At 39.8% G+C, this 21264-nt stretch overlaps 1 protein-coding gene across 1 annotated transcript in view; it reads left to right on the forward strand.

Moving 5' to 3' along the window:
* The window catches only part of LOC122792910 (caspase-8-like), a 743641-nt gene that overhangs the window by 452383 nt on the left and 269994 nt on the right, over positions 1 to 21264 (forward strand). Inside the window, exon 5 of the mRNA XM_044060467.1 lies at positions 18663 to 18684. Coding sequence (XP_043916402.1) covers positions 18663 to 18684 — 22 coding nt within the window. The remainder of the gene's footprint in view (positions 1 to 18662; positions 18685 to 21264) is intronic.

The raw sequence follows: 21264 nt of genomic DNA on the forward strand, positions 1-21264 counted from the left end.
GGCATTGTGGAACACGGCCTTGAGCTATCAAGTACAACTGCAAGCACAATTCCTGCCAGGAAAGCTGAATATTCTGGCAGACGAACTAAGCAGAAATCTCATGGACCCACACGAATGGAAACTGGAACCACGGATTTTCAAAATGTTGACAAACAAATATGGGATCCCAGGCATAGATCTTTTTGCCTCACCCCAGAACTACCAGTTGAACAAATTTTGCACAAGAACTCCTCACAAAAAAGCCTGGAAGGTGGATGCGCTGTCTTTCAGATGGAAAAACCTATCAGTCTATGTCTTTCCCCCCTGCCTCTGCTCTCCAAAGTTCTGCTAAAAGTCAAACAGGACAAGCCAAAAATGATTTTTATTTCTCCAGACTGGCCACACCAACACTGGTATCCACTCCTGCACAGTGTGTCACAAACTTCTCCATGGCACCTGCCTCAGACACCTACCTTACTGTCTCAGCAGGAGAACCAAATTCTGCACCCTCAGCTCCCAACATTGAATCTTGCAGCTTGGTTAATCATTTAAATTCCCTCTTAGCATCCCTCAGCAAACCTGTGATGGATGTCATTTTGAAGGCAAGAAGACCTAGTACTAGAAAATCTCATGCTGACAAATGGAAAATATTCTGTGCCTGGAATCAATCTCAAGGTATGAGCACAGCAGCACCCAATTTACCTCAGATTTTGCAATACTTAACTGAAATGCTTCATAAGGGCCTGTCTTTTTCCTCCATTAAAATCCATGCCTCAGCCATTTCAGCTCATTACAACACAGAACCTCCCCTCTTCTCTCAAGTAGTGTGCTCAAGCAGTACCTCAGAGAGGCCAAAAACTTGAGACCACCCAGGAGAGCTCCAACCCCTGCATAGGACCTTAACTTTGTATTGGAGAAACTCACTCCGCCTCCTTTCGAGCCAGCTGCTACTGCAGACTTAAAATTTCTTTCTTGGAAAACAGCCTTCCTTTTAGCAATCACTTCAGCTAGAAGGATATCTGAATTACAGGCCCTTATGGCAGTGGAGCCTTTCATCATCTTTCATGCGGACAGGGTGTTACTCAGGACCAACCCATCCTTCATGCCCAAGGTGGTATCCAGTGTGGCTCTTAATCAGTCCATTCATTTGCCAACTTTCTTTCCCAATCCACAGAACAAAGGGGAGCGGATTCTGCATTCATTGGATGTTCACAGACTACTTAGATTCTACTTGGACAGGACTAAATCTTGAAGAAAATCTGAACAGCTGTTGGTAGCATTTGCTGCAGGGACAGTGGGAAAGGCTATTTTAAAACAAACCATTTCTAAATGGATAAGCCATTGCATTCATTTCTGCTATAAGCACCATGGCAAACCTATTTCCCAGGGGGATCTGATCTCATTCCACCAAGGCTACATACTTCTACAACCTTTCTCAGAGGTGTTCCTACCAGGGATATCCTAGAAGCTGCTACCTGGAGTTCAGTTCATACTTTCACCAATCATTATCACTTACCAATTTTCTCTAAATCCAGAGCTGGCTTTGCCACTGCTGTTTTGCAGGACCTTATAGCTGGTCCTAACGCTGTATAAATCCATCCTCCCAACCATAGCTTTGGGAATCTACCCAGATGTAATGACTGCAACAGTGAAACACGAAGAACATAGTACAGTTGTTTACACTTACCTTAAATGTAGATGTTCGAGTGTATTCACTGTTGCAATCCTGGTTACCCTCCCTTCAGCCCCCTGTTTTTCTCTTACTATACCTCTACTTTCTTTTACTATGCTTAAAAGCCTTTTTGGTGCATTTCTTTTGTTTGGAGGCATATCTTTGTGTTTTTAATTACATATATATATATATATATATATATATATATATATATATATATATATATATATATATAATTTACTCCCCATTTGGGGGGCACCTGACATCTGGGGCAAGAAAAACTGATGTAATGGCATCGGCTGCATGTTTTATACCCCTGACGACCTGATGTTTTGGAAGAAGGGACAGCAACCGACGCAAGACCCAAGACTTTATTAATCAGGCTGACTGAGGGCAACCTGTCAGCAGATTACCCAAATGTAATGATTGCAACAGTGAATACACTTGAACATCTACATTTATGGTAAGTGTACACAACTGTACTTTTTAAGTCATGAGAGGACCTTGAGTTTTATAGTAAAACAGAATTTCTGATGTGGTTAGTGGTTGCAGTACTATTTTTTGACATGCAAAAACTAACTATATTATTCATCTTATGATGTAGAAAGTCTTCCGTTTTAGTCTCCTGACTAATGTTTTTCTAAAATGTCAGTTGAATCCCTTTAGCTAGTCCATTTACAGTTTATTGATGGAGAACAAATGTGAAACATTTAATGCTGTTTTACCTTGGTTAAATTTTGAATTTCACAGACATGATCTGCAGACCACTGTTATAAATCAGTTCAGGTTAACCATTTTTACAACTTTTTGTCTGTCTTGCTGTAACAGTCTTAATCGGAAATGGTGGAGTCCATACAGACATCCTCTAATCATGTATAGTGTGTCAGCAACAGTTGAAGTCCTTGAATGGTCCTGCAGAGCACTGTGAGTATGCTACCATGGCTCTGAAGGCCGCTCCCCTTGGTGTTTGAACTATTTGGCATCCTGAAAAGTATTCTTTGTAAATTTTCAGCCTGCTTTTCCACGTCTAGCCACCATGTCAGTTTACCAGCTGAGAACTTCAGTATTACATTCCAGATGTCCCTTATGGTTGACGTCTAACACTGTTTTGCATGGTCTGGAGGAAATTATTACTCTGGCACCATATAACAGTGCCCTTTGACATACAGATAATGACTTTTCTAGCTGCAGATGATGGAGTACATGCAGTCATAGGCTTTGAATCATCTTTTACAACAGTGCCATACAACTTTGACAGTCTGGATCACTTCTGTTTTTTTTTTTTTCCCCTCTGGATAAGGGCATTGGCCACAGTTGCACATTTGTAGTGTTAAAAATCTCCAAGGGATCATTGATACTTTGGTGTTCTGCCTTCTCATGGTAACTGGAAAAGCCCAGTAGGGTATATTGTCCCTTTGTCTCCTTCCATTCAACACTGTAATAATATGTCCCAAGGCACTGATTTGAGCACAGTGTAGCTGTGCTGCTGTGGTTAAATAAGCTGTCCTTCTTACCTTCAAAATGAATTTGTCTTAAAAACTGGTGCTCTATTAACAGTGTGAATGTTTTCCTGGCACCTATAGTGGTGAAATTACTGTATTCTCAAGAGCAGGCAAAGCTTGGCCTTAATTGTGTTCAAATGCTGTCACAAATCTTGAAATAAATGTTGTAGGTTTCTCTGTACCATACATGAACTTGTCTTTTAGAAAGAATAGAATTCTTTAAGCAGTAAAAAAGCCAGTCTAATTAACATAGACGCTTGAAAGTCATTAAATACTTTATTTGATGTAATCTTTTTATTATTGTTATTATTATTATTATTGTTATGAATGCCTATTCTCACGTATTCATCCCTTTTCAGGTAGACACTTTCCATAACAGTGTGTTCATTGAATGTAGAACCATTGACAGGTGTGACAGAAACATGTCGTAAAAGTTTGAGGCCAGTCCTAGATATAGCCTGCATTAACACATTTGCTGAGGTCTAGGCATCTTTAGTGCAGACTGTTCTTATTTTCATCACTTACCATATCCCTCTTACAGTCCTGGGGCTATAATAAAAGCTTTCTTTAAAAAGTTTGTTTTGGCTTAAAACCAGTATTTAATCTGCCTAGGACTTTCCATTATAGTACCTGGGTGATCTTTATTATCTTTGCTTGCTACCAAGGATATCATTGAGTTGGTTCTGTACTAGATATTCCCTGAGTTAATCCATTACCTCCAACCATTTTATGATGAAAAAGCCACTTCAAAAATAATGCCAATGTACTAGTTTCAGGATTAAGGATTTCTAGGAAGATTCTTCCATTTCTTTATGCAGGTAAAGTTGTTGCATATTAGTGTTAATGAAATACTGTCACCTACTAGTAATATAACAGTTCACGCCATTTATGAAAATGGACACTGCAAAGCACAAAACACTCAGCCTCTGCTTTTCTCTTCTGTTACAGGCATTGTAAGTGTTACCTACTCCATTGCACTGTAGATAATAAGCCTGCATTTTCCAGACTTTGTCATTCTACGTCTGCCTTAAGCTTAAGTGCATACCGCAACACATAAGTGTCGTGAAATTTTAGGTTAGCATTTTGGCCTCATTCAGTATTGGTCTTTATATCCTTCAAAGTATTAATTTCTTTTGTGAAACCTTGTTTTAACTATGCCTTTGATATTGCCATTTTGTGACACATGTAATGCCTTATTGGAATACCAGTTTAATTCAGTTTTCCATTCTCTTTCCAGTAGTGTTGCTGTTCCATTTTTAGCTCTATAGTTATTAGAAACATTTTTGTGTTTTACAGTTACACATTAACAGGTGATAATTTTGTATTCAGGGATGTCTTTTATCTGTGTATATCTTGAGCTGTGGAAGCATGGAAGTGCTTAGGTGAAATTGCAGTGGAGTTTTTAACTATTATTAATTATTATTTAATGAAATTTTGGAAAGTGAGAGGATGCCTGAGGAATGGAGAAAAAGTGTTTTGGTACCAATTGTTAAGAACAAGGGTGATGTGCAGAGCTGTAGTAACTACAGAGGGATTAAATTGATAGTCACAGCATGAAGTTATGGGAAAGAGTAGTGGAAGCTAAGTTAAGAAGGGAGGTGATGATTTGTGATCAGCAGTATGGCTTCATGCCAGGAAAGAGCACTACAGATGAGATGTTTGCTCTGAGAGTGTTGATGGAGAAGTACAAAGAAGGTCAGAAGGAGTTGCATTGCGTCTTTGTGGACTTAGAGAGAGCATATGACAAGGTGCCTAGAGAGGAGTTGTGGTATTGTATGAGGAAGTCGGGAGTGTCAGAGAAGTATGTAAGAGTGGTACAGGATATGTACGAGGGTAGTGTGACAGTGGTGAGGTCTGCGGTGGGAGTGACAGATGCGTTTAAGGTGGAGTTGGGATTATATCAAGGATCAGCTCTGAGCCCTTTCTTATTTGCAATTGTGATGGACACGTTAACAGACGAGATCAGACAGGAGTCCACGTGGACTATGATGTTTGCAGATGACATTGTGATCTGTAGTGAGAGTAGGGAGCAGGTGGAGAAGACCCTGGAGAGGTGGAGATATGCTCTGGAGAGAAGAGGAATGAAGGTCAACAGGACTAAGACAGAGAATATATGTGTGTGAATGAGAGGGAGGATAGAGGAATGGTTAGGATGCAGGGAGTAGAGGTGGCGAAGGTGGATGAGTTTAAATACTTGGGATCAACAGTTCAGAGTAATGGTGAGTGTGGAAGAGAGGTGAAGAAGAGAGTACAGGCAGGATGGAGTGGGTGAAGAAGAGTGTCAGGAGTGATTTGTGACAGACAAGTACCAGTAAGAGTGAAAGGGAAGGTTTGCAAGAGGGTAGTAAGACCAGCTATGTTGTATGGGTTGGAGACAGTGGCATTGACATAAAGGCAGGAGTCAGAGCTGGACATGGCTGAGTTAAAGATATTAAGATTTTCACTGGGTGTGACGAGGGTGGACAGGATTAGGAATAAGTATATTAGAGGGTCAGCCCAGGTTGGAAGGTTTGGAGACAAAGCCAGAGAGGCAAGATTACGTTGGTTTGGACATGTGCTGAGGAGGGATGCAGAGTATATTTGGAAAAAGATGCTAAGGATGAAGCTGCCAGGTAACAGGAAAAGAGGAAGGCCTAAGATAAGGTTTATGGATGTGGTGAGAGAGGACATGCAAGTGATTGGTGTGACAGAGCAAGATGCAGAGGACAGGAAGAAATGGAAACAGATGATCCGCTCTGGCGACCCCTAATGGGAGCAGCTGAAAAAAGAAGATATCTTGAGCTGTACCGCTGATTCTTTCGTGTATCTCTTTGGAAATATTTTTCTTATACTTAATAACAGAAGTCATGGGCAGTACTGTTTCCTATGTACCCCTCTGTGTATAGTGCCATTCTTACTATTTTGGTGGTAATCCCAACATTTTGTGTGCAACTCAGCTGGAATGATGCAATTCCAAAGACATTAAATCACCTCTTTCAGGATCAGTGTCATATTTCACTGTTTTCTAAGACACTATAACTATTGCTTTCAGTCACTTTACTCGCATTGATTAATTTGTCTATTTTTCTGTAGTATTTATCAGCTGTCCTTGTCATTCATTCTTGTGCAGAGTTGCTCAGTATACATACATACAAATATTTCAAGCACGGGTATTAATGCCCTTCTAGCTTGCCAATATACCAAAACACTTGTTCCCATAATAAATGTCCAGGCTGTTCTTAAAAATATCTAAACTAGTACTTGCTTTAATGTAATTTGGTAGTCTGTTCCAAGCATCAGCTACTCTGTCAGAGAACCAATTAGTACATTTCTCATTCCTATAGAATCTTCTACATAGGTTATCTGATGATTCTCTAGTACGTTTTGATAACCCAAAACATTCCCAGAGGTAGTTGTCCCTAAATGCCCTATATACCTGAATAAGATCTTCTCTTAAATATCTGTAAGAGACACTGTACAAGTAAAGATATTTTAGTCTTTCATAATAACTTAGATTTTTCACATCCATGGATGCCCTTGGTATATTTCCAATGTACTCTTTCCAGTTTATTCATGCTTGTTTTCCTATAGGGTGTCCATATTGTTATTCCATACTCAAGTTTGGGTCTAATGTAACCAACAAACAATGACTTCATTATGTTTGATTTCCTAGACTTTATAAATCGTTTTATACAACCTATAGATGTTCTTCATGTTTCACTGCTGCAGTCATCACATTTGGGTTATCCCTGCCCGGATAGCCCCTCAGCCGGCCAGAATACCAGAGGCTTTATATTCGGGCGTCGGTTGCTGTCGCCTGCAGACTGACGTCAGGTCATCAGAGGTATAAAGAGAGGCAGCCGATGCCATTACATCAGTCTTTCTTGCCGCAGAGCCCGAAGCAGAAGCAGTTCACATGAGTGCCAGTCGGCCGTTTACCTGTCCTCATTTTCCGAACTGAAGTGAAGTGTTCGAAAGCTAAGTACCCCATTGGGGATCCTTTTTTTTTTGCTCTAACTGATGTCAGAGAAGGTTAATAATGGTCTCGCCTGCAGAAAAAAAGATACCTCATAGAGATTTTCATTCTTACTGTATTACTTGCCTAGGCCTTGAGCACGACATTCCCAATTGCCATTTCTGTGCTTTGTTCAACCAGCGTACTATTCATCAATGGGCTAAAATTCTAGCTAGGCATTTTCGTCTTACTCTGAAGTTTCCCGGTATGGTGCCCGTCAGCCATTCGACAGCTGATGATCTGAAAAAGCGTAAAGATAAAGACAGAGACAGAACGCAAAGGACTAAATCATCCGACGACACTACCGCTAAATTAGTTGTCGGTTCTCCGGGCCTCAGTGAGATGCTTTCGCAGTCCCTGACTCCCGCTTCTCTTTCATTGCAGGCCTCTGTTGAGACCCTTTCGGAGTTTGCCATGCCGCATGCCTCGACCTCCATTAGTGATCCTGCTGTCGTCTCTGCTTTGTATGGGTGCAGAGCCACTGAGCAGCACAGGCTTCCGAGGAGGCCCTTCATACTACCAATACAGATCCAAACCGACTACCTCAGCCCCAACTACCACTGTTGCAAAACCTCTGGAATCATTGTGAATTACGAGCAAATCTATGCTGTGAAAAACTTTTCAAAGTCAACCGACGACCTCTGCTTTATTACCACACTCCAAATGCTTAGAATGGCAGAGGATCTCATTTACCTTATTAGGGGATCTCAACCTACAACTGCCAAACAAAAAAAAAAAAAAAAGAGAGAGACCTGTCCCCTGAACCTGTGCCAGAATCAGATTCTGAACTATCTGTATCTTCTGTTGAACCAGAAGAAATGCAGACACTGTCTGCTTATGAGGATTCAGATGCTGAGGACTTAATTCCCTCAGCCTTCCCTCCTGAGGATTTCTCATGTGGGGAAACATTGCATACTCTCAGGGAGCATTTCAAATGGGAGAGTCAGGACTACTCTCTATCTAAGAAGAGACTTGGAACATTTTTGGACCTACCCCAACACAGGCCTTTGGCCATTCCTCCTGTTTTAGAAGTGGTAGATGATGTATACCTTGAGACCAGCTTAAGTCCTGAAGCCATCCTGCCTGCTCCCAGAAAACCTGACAGATATTACAGAGTCCCTGACTCTCATAGTTTTCTATTCAGAAACACTGCTGCTGATCCAGAGGTTATCTCCCAAGGCCCCAAAGGGGTTAATGCTACTGCAGTAAAAAATCCTACCCTTTCTGATAGAGAATCCAGAGCTCTGGATAGATGGGGAAAAAGGTGTATACCTCAGCTACCCTTGCTATTAGAGCACTTAATTGTCAGTTTCACATGATAAAGTATATCAGCAGCATATTTTGGACCTATTAACCAAAAAGATTGCTACCTTTCCAGCTATGGTAGAATCTAAAGAATTGCAGGAATTAATGCATTCAGCCTGCCAGGTAACCAAACATTCCTTGCACTGTGGGTTTGATGCTTTAGAAGCCTCTTGCAGGGCATCAGCCTCAGGATCTGTCATTCGTAGACATGCATGGCTTAGGAAACGGCCCCTGCCAGACAATGTGAAATCTAAACTTTTGGATGCACCCTTGCATAAAGGCAAACTTTTTGGTAACAAAGCAGAAGTGCTTAAAAAGATGGAGGAAAAAGCCAAATCTATGCAGACTGTTAAAGATTTCTTGCAAATACAGCCACAGAGATTCAGCAGACACTATCCTTCTAAGCATTGGGCCTTTCCTGCAACCTCAAAGCAAAGCCAACCTAGGTCTAGAAGCAGCAAAACATCCAGATCCTTTCCTCAGGGCTCTCAGAGATCTAAACAGTGGCCCTCGGCCACCCCTAAACCAGGGAGTTCCAAACCACCTTCCTTTAGTAGTAAAAACACTCAATCACTCCACTCGGACCCTACCCGTCGGAGGAAGGCTCTCAAACTTCTCTCACTTCTGGGCAACTATCACAGATGACGAATGGGTCCTAAAAATAGTTTCTCATGGTTACAAATTCTCCTTTCACACCCTACCTACAGCCAAAGGGTACCCACACCACCCTCCAAACCAGCGGGCAGAGGCTCAAAACCTTATCCTTACCTTACTCTCTATGAGAGCAGTAGAACCCGTTCCAGAAGTGTAGGTGGATCTAGGGTTTTACTCGAGACTTTTTCTAGTTCCCAGAAAGGAAGGCACTTGGTGACCCATTCTGGATTTATCCACCCTCAACAGCTTCCTAAACATCCCAAAATTCAAAATGCTCACCCTCCAGCAGCTTCTACCCATGTTAACCAAGGACGCTTGGCTGGTTACTCTGGATCTAAAGGAAGTATACCTTCATATCCCTGTCAGAGACTCATGCAGAAAATACCTGCGTTTCAGAGCAGGCTGTCAGTACTTTCAGTTCTCTGCTCTGCCCTTTGGCTTATGTACTGCACCCAGAGTGTTCACAAAATGCCTTGCACCTGCTATTGCCTTCTGCAGGCAAAGAAAAATACAAATTTACCCATACCTGGATGACTGTCACATTCAAGCAGATACCCAGGACAAATTGCTGCAAGACCTAGCCTTTGTAATAAAACTTCTCAACTCATTGGGGTACACAGTCAACAAAAAGAAGTCAAACCTAGTATCCACAAGAAAGATTGTTTTCCTGGGAGCAACTTTAGACACAACATCCCAGATGGCATATCTCACGCCAGAAAAGCAAAACTTTCTCCCAGCTTGCTTCAGGCAACTAGCCAACATGCCCCAGCTCACTGCAAGGAAAATCCTGCAAGCCCTGGGGTACATGGCTTCCTGCATTATTCTCATTCCATATGCCAGACTGCATATGAGACTACTATAATGGTATCTAAAGAGCCTTTGGTGTCGACATTCACAGGATCTGGAAACTACACTTCCCCTGATCCCCTGCTTAACAACACAGTTCCTTTGGTGAGTCAAAGCCTGTGCTCAGAACAAGGGGCTTCCCTTTCTACCACACCCTGCCACCCGAAGCCTCACTACAGACCTCAGAGTATGCCTGGGGGGCCCACCTGGAGGGCAAATGCATTCAGGGGCAATGGAACCAACAGCAACTATCCCTGCACATAAATTGAAAAGAAATGCTATCAGTGCAGCAGGCCTTGATGGTTTTCAAACCCCTTCTCTCTCGAGGAACTCTCTCTATCAGGACAGACAACACCACAGTAATGTGGTACATCAACAAGCAGGGGGGAACTCATTCTTACCCCCTGTGCAGACGGACCATGACACTATGGTCCATGGCAGCTTCTATGAACTTACATCTGATAGCCCAGTACCTTCCAGGCTCACAAAGCACTCTGGCAGACCAATCGAGCAGGCAAGTACTGGATCCTCACGAGTGGCAACTCAACAGGTCGACCTTCACCCAGATAATCCAAGATTGGAGGACCCCAGAAGTCGACCTTTTTGCTTCACCCACCAACCACCTTCTCAGCAAGTTCTGCATGAGGGAATATCACTACAGGGCTTGGACAGTGGATGCCCTGTCCTTCCCTTGGACACTATTCTCAGCCTATGCATTCCCTCCCCTGCTTCTCCTTCCAAGAGTGTTAATAAAGGTAAAGGAAGAAAAAACAAGAATCATTCCGACTGCACCGGACTGGCCCAGACACCACTGGTATCCCCGTCTACTCTGTCTGTCACAGTCCCCCCCTTGGCACCTACAGCAGATCCCAAACATTCTGACTCAGGGCAAGGGGAAATTCCTGCATCCACACCTGCAAACCCTCAATTTGGCAGCTTGGCTTATAGCCTAAATCTACATCAATCTGCCCTCCTCAGTACACAGGTCTTGGAAGTCCTCAGAGAAGCCAAACACCCGAGCACCAGGAAATCTTATGCAGATAAGTGGAAGAGGTTCAGTCTCTGGCACCAGGCCAAGGGAGTTTCTATGTCCCAGTTATACTAGACTACCTGGCTGAACCGCTTGGCAGGGGCCTTTCCTTCTCCTCAATAAAGATTCATGCCTCAGCAATCTCTGCACATTGAAGATGTTCTTCGTGTTTCACTGTTGCAGTCATCACATTTGGGTTATCTGCCTGCAGATTGCCCTCACCCGGCCTGAATACCAGAGTCTTGGATTCCTGCATCGGATGCTGTCTCTTCTTCCATGACGTCAGGTCGTCAGGGGTATAAAACATGCAGCCGACGCCATTACATCAGTTTTTCTTGAACCAGATGTCAGGTGCCCCCACAATGGGAAGCAATTACATGTTATGGTACCCTGTCATCAAAAAGCAAATACACCGGAAAGCTTAAATACACCAAAGAAGAAGGAAAGGTAGAGCCAGAAAAAGTCAGGGGGCTGGAGGGAGGGTAACCAGGACTGCAACAGTGAATACACTCGAACATCTACATTTATAAGTGTACACAACTGTACTATGTTCTTCATGTTTCACTGTTGCAGTCTTCACATTTGGGTTGATTCCCAAAGCTAAGGAAGGGAGGAGGAAGTTAGAGAGCATTAGGGCCAGCTATTAAGCCCTGCAAGACTGCAGTGGCAAAACCAGCTCTGGATTTAGAAAAAATAGGCATGTGGTAATGCTTGGTGAAGGTATGTGCAGGGCTCCAGGTAGCAGCTTCTAGGATGTCCCTGGTAGGGACACTTCTGAGAAAGGCTGTAGAGGTAGATGCAGCCCTGGTGGAATGTGATCTTATCCCCTGTGGGGTAGGTTTTCCATGGTGCTTATAGCAGAAATGAATAGAATGGGCTATCCATTTAGAAATGGTTTGCTTTGAAATGGCCTTCCCCTCTGCCCCTGCAGCAAAGCCAACTAGCAGCTGTTTAGATTTTCTGAGAGGCTTAGCCCTTGTGATGACTGCAACAGTGAATACACGATCACTGCACATCAATGGTGGTAAAACTTGACTTGAAGTTACAGTAATTTCTTTGAGAACACAAACAATATCTAGTATATTCCATTTCTGGTAGGTTTTTTTTACAATCTGAAGCATTTGTTGTTCCTGAATATACTCTGTGAATAATTTAACTAATGTTGTTGAATCGTATTATTTCAGTCTGTTCCTGGTAAATTTAAGTCCCCAGCTAATATTATTATTCCCTCCTGTGTTTCATGTAAGAAATGTATGAATTCCTCTAGGTCATCTGCACTTAACTTTGGTGGTCTATACACTCCAATTGTTATATGTTCCAGGGTTGTCTTTATTGTCACAGTTGCACAGTCTATAGTATTGGTGTTATCATTGAACATGTAGTCATCACAGGTCTCATAACTGTCTTTAATCCCTATCGTAACACCTCCACCTGATTTTTTGTTAGATTGTCTGTTACATTAAAAACATTTATACCCTGTCAGAATTGGTTTCCAGTCATTGTTCTTTAACCATGTTTCACAAACAATAACAACATCAATGTTGTGGGAACGTAGCACATTTTCTAATAAAAAAAACATTATTAATGCTCCTAGCATTAACAGCCATCAGAGATGCATCAAATGTTGCTGTCTGTGAACTGTTACATTTTTGACCTGGCAAAAATCCTGGCTAGTGTTTGTCAAATATTGTAACATATCTGCTGCAAAAATTCTCTTCCCTGATCTAGACAAATGCACACCATCCTGTCTGAACACGTGTGCCCAAAAGAAGGCTTAGATGCTCTACACATTTCCATTTTTTAAAAGGGACATTTTTTCCATGTAGGTGTTTATCCAAAAAGTCCTTTCATTCACAGTGACCTGACTATCCTTTCTAAGGGTGATTTGTGAAAAAATATGTCCTAACACCAGTGCAAGCTTTACTATCTAGGAGGGCTGTCAGTTCCCGGGGACTAACAGTCAGAGAATCTTTGTTGGTGACATCATTTGTACCAACATGAATAAAAACAGATCCATGCTTCCTTACATTAAGGCATTCCAAGGCTTGTTTGACATCTTCTATTTTTGCTCCTGGCAAGCATAACACTACTCGATGTTCATTGTCATCTCTGCAGATATAAGTATCAGTTCTTCTAATAAATGAATCACCAATTACAAGAATATCTTTGCTGATCATCTCTGAAGAATCTTCAGCTTCTAATACAGTAACTTCTGCTCTATCAGTTGTTACGAAGGATAGATCTTCATCACGATTAGTCTTAATTCCACTGTTTTCATTGTGTATTAAATTCTCATCCAGCTGGCATTGTAAACACACAGCTTGAGCCATGTAGTCAACATCTGTCTTTCTCTCCTTTTTTCTTACAGTAATGTTCTACAATCCTCACACATTCAGTTTTGATTTCTTCCTTTTCACCTGCCCCTTGCCTCTTTTTTTCTACCTTTTCCATTGGAAAGGTGATGCCTTTTTCTGTAGACTGAGGGTTTTCTGATACAGATATCTTCATTCCCTGTCACCAGTGTGTTACATAACAAATCAGAATCCTTTTTACTACGTATTCTCTTTCCTTTACAGTCATTAGTTAGTTTCTTTTTCTTCCTTATTTGTTGAGAACTTCTTCATTTCTTTCTTTTTTTGTTTCCTTCTAAACAAACTGGAGCCTCAGATTGCTGCGTACTTGCGTCCACAATTCCATAGTTCTCAGTGGCATCATCATGTTTCACAGGGGTTGAATGTTCTTTGCAGAAAATATGAGTCATTTCCTAAATCTGTTCTATTTGTTCTATGCCTAACATCATTTAGTTCAACAGTCCAGTCATTAATATATGATACAACAGTTCTCCAAGCCATGCCAATTACACATGTGCAATCATCATCAAGTCGAGATTTACTTCTAACAATGGTAAGCAAATCATCCAACTTTTGACACGAGGAACAAATATCATCAGTGTTATCAGCTGTTACCTTAAAATATGCATAGCATTTGTTACACTGTACAAGATACTTGTACAATAACAAATCGTTAATTGCGTACTCATTTAAGGAATCCATATTCAGCTTTAATTGAATAAAATATTGCAAAGGAAAAAAATTACACAAAGTCAGTAGCAAAGAATTCAAAGGAACTTAAATCAGCTTCTATGACAAAGTTATACCAGCAATATCCAACTAAATAATAAAATACACTAAAGTTGGTCTGACCATATAAGTTCAACCAGCCAGACAGAAGTTGTAATTTCACTATAGCTCACAGTCGCACCTCCTTTTAACGGTAAAAATAAATAAAACTTCTCTTACCAGTCAACTCCACAACAAATCACAAACCAAGACAGGATTGTGTAGATATGCTCAGAATTTAGCACTTGTTTTGGTATTTTTGTAAAACCTTTGTGTGATGTGTTGCTTAAACAATACCTGTCAGGTCACACTGATTTTCATTTTAAAAAGGCATACGTATGAGATTCATAGCTTGACATATTGGTTAGTCTGAGGGTACTGGCTTTAACTCTGCACCACTGTCCCCAGCAGTTCTGAATATTATAATAGTGAGGCATTTGGCTTTAAAAGCTATATCAAATGCGCACTACTGCTTTGGACTGCAAGTTGTACCAGCCATACCAATTAGGCTGTGCACTGTACATCTAAGAGCAAAGTTGTAACCATTGGCTTCCCAGGGATTTACCTAACTTCCTGTCAGCCCAATGTTGCAGAGCGATAGCTTACCAAAAGTACCTGTATCTTGGGTAGATTATTACATTCACATGCAGAAGGATTTGCAAGAGGGCCTAGTAATACCTTTCAGTGCCATAAACCCTTTATGCTTTTACAAAAACTTTGTCACCATACAAACCATTCTCATACATCCAAGACATGATTAATGTGCATTCCTAAAATGGTAGCTACAGTTTAGTATTATTTTTAACTTTGAAAAGATGGTTGTCTACAGTTAAAACCTTTTCTGCAGTTGCCTTTATGTACATTAGTAAGCAGTAAGCCTTAAGCTTTTGAGGTTTAATAATAAAATGATTTCCATTAAAAAGGCAGTGTGGTTAAAAACTTAAATATGCAGTCAGGCAAATACATGTAGAGAGAAATTTAAAAGAAAAAAGTTTGAACAGAAAGATGGTATGGCACTAGAAAAACTCTTGACTTTTCAGCTAGGTAGTTCTAACACTGACCTAACTGAAGATGAATATAATCAGTCCTGGTCTAACCTGCAAATAAATTGCAGGCAAAAGTCCATAGACATGAACTCATTAATGATTGACACAGATAGTGTACCTTTTCAAATGCACATCATATGATAATTCCAAGAGCAAAACACAATCTTTACTTGAGTGAACAGAGCTCTGAACATAGAAAGAAAACACATTAATGTGAAGCCTCAGCGGGGTGTCCTATGTTGAGGTAACACTCTTGAAGATTTAGTTTGTTCATTTCTCCCTTTTCTACATTGTTGACTTGGTTCCTTTACTTCCCCTGCCAAGTCAAATTTTGAACTTAACTTAAAGTTGCAATCCAAAATCAGGTAACATAGCTTTAGAAAGGAAATAGACTTGGCTAGTTTGTATATGAAGCAGTATAAGTCACTGCTGCAGTTCTGCAGAAAAAAAAAGTATGTGTTTTGTTTGGAGTGACACATTCCACATCTTTCCTGCTACTTTTGTGAAAAATTGCATATTTTATACAGCTTTTCACATTTTGCATGTCTGTCGCATCTTAGCTTAAGAAAGTTTAATATTTTGTATACATTTTCCCATTTTACACACACGTGCATTTTTACTGAAAAAACATTAATGGAGTACATATCAGCAGTTTTGATCCTCTGAAATGTTTGGCAGTGGAAATGCATAGATCATTCACTCTTATTTCACTGGGTTCCATTGCAGTGAATTTATAACTGAATGTAATTTTCCTGTTGTGTTGCATGACTCCAGATTTGTTAGTGAGGCTGACTATCTGAAAGGGCACATCTTCTTTGGACCTTTCAAGCATCACCATTTGTGGGATAAGAGATGCATGCTTCCCATGGTAAGAAGCTCTTTTGAGACACACTTGCTAGTTCACTTGTTTTCAGTTTATTAATAGCTGCGGTGGTACAAGCGGTAGAATTGTTGCCTCACAGCAAGAGGTTCTCCTGTTCGATTCTCGGCTGGAGTGCCTTCTGTGTGGAGTCTGCATGTCCTCCCCACGGTCAAGTGGCCTCCGAAAGACATGCGCGAATGGGCGTGCCTTCGCTGAAGGCTGGGCATCGGGCTGGCAACTCGGCACCATAAAAATCTACTGCCAATCATTAGCGGACCGGAGTTCCGCTGTGGTGACCCCTAACCGGGAAAAGCCAAACCAACATTGGAAAGTGTGTGTGCTCCTTGCCTAAAAAACAGACTTTATGTGCTCATGTGGTCACCTGATCTCTAACTCTAACCCGGAAAATCACACTTATCACAGTTGGGAATGTGTTTCTCTCTCGCTCATGTACTGATGCATGTTAGACTTCTGCAACATGAGCATGTTATCGGTTATCTTCAGGGCTGAGTAGAGCATTAAGTCACCTTCTCAGTTGTCAGGCACTCCAAACACGTCCCCATTTTATTTTCAGCATCCTCAGGTGAATTAATAGTGCCCCCACTTGGATCATTGTTTTTGTAATAAAGCTGACCCTACTACCCTCGATTGCATATTTACATTTTTTTTTTATTATTGCCCCAAGTGGGTTATAGTCCCCCTCTCATGATGCTTATTCAAGGCCCCTAAAGTGCCTTCCAATCGTACTGAGTATTTTTTTGCAACTGACAACTTACTTTTTTCACCAGTGGGTCTAACCTTGATTGTCTTGTGTCAAGTCACTAAAGTCATTGATAGATTTTGCTCTGAGCACTTTTTGGGTACCAGTGACATGTTTTCTCCATCACAACACCCTGTTTAGTTCCATGTATTGTCTCGGGGGGGTTGACACCAACTACAACAAATTGTTTGACTGAGGCTGTATTCATCTAGAACATTAACAAAACAGTGTAAGAAACTTCTCTGTGTGGAAGATTTTCAGTCCATATATTTCTAGTTAATCACTGTATATTAATCAGATCAGACAATAGTAGTAGAAGTAGCGAACGTAAACTCGTCAAGTCAAAAAGTAATAATAGAAAATATATAATTCTACAGCATTACTAAGTATTCGAAAGTAATCCAAGGAAGGCAGGCAGTCTGTTTCCAGTCGAAAAACCTTTATTAAGTACACAGACAAGCGATCCAAGTAAAACAAAAATAGAGTAGTAATTTCCTCACAAGCTTTCTAAATATATATATATATATATATACTTTTTATCAGGCATGGGTGGTTTATTGTGCTGTAAAACAAAGTGTTATTGGTACACATGTTAAATTCACATCCCTTCCCCCATCAGTGTGACATTCGAGCTGGTCCTGCCCTACCTAGTAGCTGTCATGATAATATATAGCCCTAATGTACTTTAATGGTACATCTTATTTAACCAAATTATTAAGTCTGTGATTTTATACAAGGCAATATACTACATGGCTGGAAATATATCAACCTTAGTTCATTTTGCGATCAAAAATTATATATAAATATACACATATACATTTTGCATGTAAAAATCAGTTTCTATTTTCATAACCTATTGTTAACAAAGATCGCTTTCGTCCTTCTAGACTTCTTCAGGTCTGTGTACAAGAACCCTAAAAACCTATATAATTGTATAATTAGTTAGTATTGTTATTACCATCATTTTGAATAAAGTGGAAAAAAGAGAACCAGAAAAAAAATATATATATATATGTATGATGATGGAAACAAAATATACACTTAAATTTCAAATGATTTAAAATGGTATTTAAAACCAATTTGTAGAAAAAATAAAATAACAATTAATCATGTAAACAATGTGGCAATTTTCTAAGTTCCAGTGCACTTTTAATTGAACAGTAGTAGTTTAGTCCAGGCTTTCTAAAAGAGTTCAGTTTTAATTGCCACATGAGTTCCTGTTTCACTTTGTCTTGAGCAGTGAACAGTTTAATGCCTTTGACATTTTACTAATTGCGTACTTATCACAAAATGCTTTTCCTTTACTTTGTTACAATTCTGGATACTTTCTTAGACACACTTTATGCAGTTAAATATTAGTACAGATATCTGAAGTTACGTTGTCTTTAGCTCTGTTGTCAGGCATTCTCTTACTGGCTTCAGTCAGACTTCCAAAATGTCAGACTAAAGTCTGAGTAGGCAGGAGTAATGGGAAATTTGATACATCTTCAGCACTTTAGACATTGTATACGCACTCATACACACAGACAGACAGACAGACACATTCTGTGTATGCATATTTTGCTGGCCACCTTGCCATCTTAGAGTTGTATTTTATAATTTCCTTCAAAGCATATTGTGGATAGTTTTAAAAAGTCAGATTGTTCATGACATTTACTAAAATGATGCAGTTTCTGAAAACTATGTTTTTTACCTAGGAGGTATATACAGTTTGTACACAGTTCAGACTTGATACATCATTGCCTGAGAATCGTTAATTTTATAGTCACATCATTGCCTGAGAATCATTAATTTGAGCTTCATTTATGTTTTTCTGTGACAGTGTAATATAATTTTCATTAATCATGCTTTCTTTTATGTTTTCCCCTTTTTTCTCTTTTCATGCTGGATCAGTCATCTGAGTTACTTTTACAAGGTAATGTTTGACTTTTTATTTATTTTTCTGTTAAAGAGCATTGCTGAAAATTAGGACTGTGCCTGCATTAACTGAAATATAAATCTTTACATAGTTGTCTTTGCATTATAGACTGCTCCTTTAAGTGGACTTAAATGGACATTTTTCTGCTAGATTCAGTTAATGACTTGTAGAAACATTTCTTAATACTGTCACTAGCATAAAACAGCACCTGGGTATTTATGTTTGGAATGTTGTAATTGACTAATTTTTTAAAGCATCTGTCAGTAATTGGGCAACCCATAACATAAAAAGTACAGGACAAGTTAGGAAGAATTATATCCATTCACTTGTTTGATTTAGATTACTTCTGACTTCAGAAACAAACCTTAAGAGGATGAACTACCAGGTTTCAGTTTGTCAGAAGTAGTCCTATTCAGTAGCTGATTCATAAATGTTTAATAATGCATGTGTCCACCAGAGTTGGTACTACAGAGGGGATACAGAAGATTACCTTCCATGAGGCAGTGGTACACTGAAAATGCAGAAATATAGTACACTTTATTATACAACTTGTTCAACATTAATTAAACAAAACAAGCTAGCGAAAAAACTGAGTGAGCGGGAAACCAATAAAAGCCAAAATGTTTATTAAGAACTAGTAAGGTTAGCGCTTTCGGTGGAGACAGTGCTTCACCTTCTTCAGACAATGATTAAGCTAATTAAAACACTTTTTATATGAATAATAGTTCAATTAAACAATCAGATTAGTTCCCTAATCTATTCTTAAAGAGCCATATTCTAAAAAACCTGGATGAACAAAAGTACATAAAATTGTGTATGTGTGTGTGTGTGTATATATATATATATATATATATATATGTGTGTGTGTGTATATATATATATATATATATATATATATATATATATATATATATATATATATATATATACACACACACACACACACACACACACACACACACACACACAGAGCAAACCAAGCCATCAGCAATGTTACCGCTCATGTCATGAAAGAGAAGGCATGGGCATAATTACAGCAATAGAAACATTCAAATTATATAGAACATATTAAATATACATGTAATAGTAAAAGATTCCTATAAGTATCCTCAAAGGCACACCTGCAATAAACAAAATTTATTGTTTCCGTAACTGTAGTTAAATGGAAATAAAATAAATATCAACATCTGTACAATGTACTATATATAATGTGTTTCCGGATATCCCCTTTATACCAAAACACTGAATGGAAACATCATATAATATATTTTATTAAAGCACAACTGACAACTGGCGATCTGAAGTCCCGTTTTTTCAAACTGGCTGATAATACCAGATCCCCCATTGCAGAATGCAAATTCTTTTAAAAACTGAAGTACATCTTATAACTTCATCATTAATTAAACTTAGTAAAACTTTCTCTAGAGGTATATTTTTTTCCTTTTGCACAGCCATGAAATTGCATTTTGTACCTTTTTTTTTTCATTTGTATTGTGGCAGCATTTAACAACCCCATGTTTCTTCTGCGCATGTTCCTGTACATTGTAACATTTGTGTTAATACTGTCATAAGAATTGCGCATTTTATAATTGCAGCAGTTCATTGTTTCATATTGCTGGGTTAGGCATTTGTATCCAACTGAGGTAACCAAATTAGTTTTAGGCATTCTGTTACATGGCCAGGCCAGTGAATCACTGGCACATTCATATAATTTCATATTACAGTGTTGTATTTGTGGACTGTATTCAAGTAGAGAATCAGCAGATTTAAAATGTTGTAGTCTTTTTTTTAGTGCATTGATTGAAAGACCTTGAAAAACCCTTTAAACAGATATTATGTTGGCTACATTGTTTAGTTATTTATTTTATTTTATTTATCCCTTGTTCACCAGATTAGTCTCACTAGGCTAGTGGGCTCTTTTCAGGGGAGACCTGAGATGGTATTTTTACTACTAGGGTAAGTTTGACCAGGACATTGGGAAACTTTTCCCACTCTTTTTGCTAGGTACCATGGGATATTTTACATCCACCAGAGCTGCCACCAACTTAAGTAGATGGGACCTTGGTATAGAACATCCCCCTTATGCTGCACTGCAGTGTCAGCAATTGATCTACCTGGTGTGAAGTAAGAACCCACAGCCATATGCACCAAAAGCAAGTATGCGGCCTGTTGCCCTACTGATAGTGCATTTGTACTGTAATTATACAACACAATTCAGTGCAATGGCATTTACCTCACACCTCTCAACTTGTTTACTCAAGAATTCTCATCAAAGACAAAAATAAACATGTGGGACAAAGACCCAAAATCAGAGGCAGATGTTCTTCATCTCACATTGCTGCAGTCCTTACACTTGGGTAGTCCGCTGTCCTCGGTCGGCCCGAATATCAAAGTATAAGGCTGACGTCGGTCAAGGCGCATTTGACTGACATCAGGACGTCAGGGTACAAATGCGCATGACCGACGCCATATCCTCAGTCTTTTGCCGCATGGTCCGATGCAGAAGCAGCATTGCAAGTGCCGGTTGGCGTTCTGAGATTTTTCGATTTCGAAGTTTCAGACCGAGTTCAAAGTTGG

The sequence above is a fragment of the Protopterus annectens genome, chromosome 2.part0, assembly GCF_019279795.1.
Source record: "Protopterus annectens isolate FY-2018-M chromosome 2.part0, PAN1.0, whole genome shotgun sequence".
Classification (NCBI taxonomy): domain Eukaryota; kingdom Metazoa; phylum Chordata; order Ceratodontiformes; family Protopteridae; genus Protopterus; species Protopterus annectens.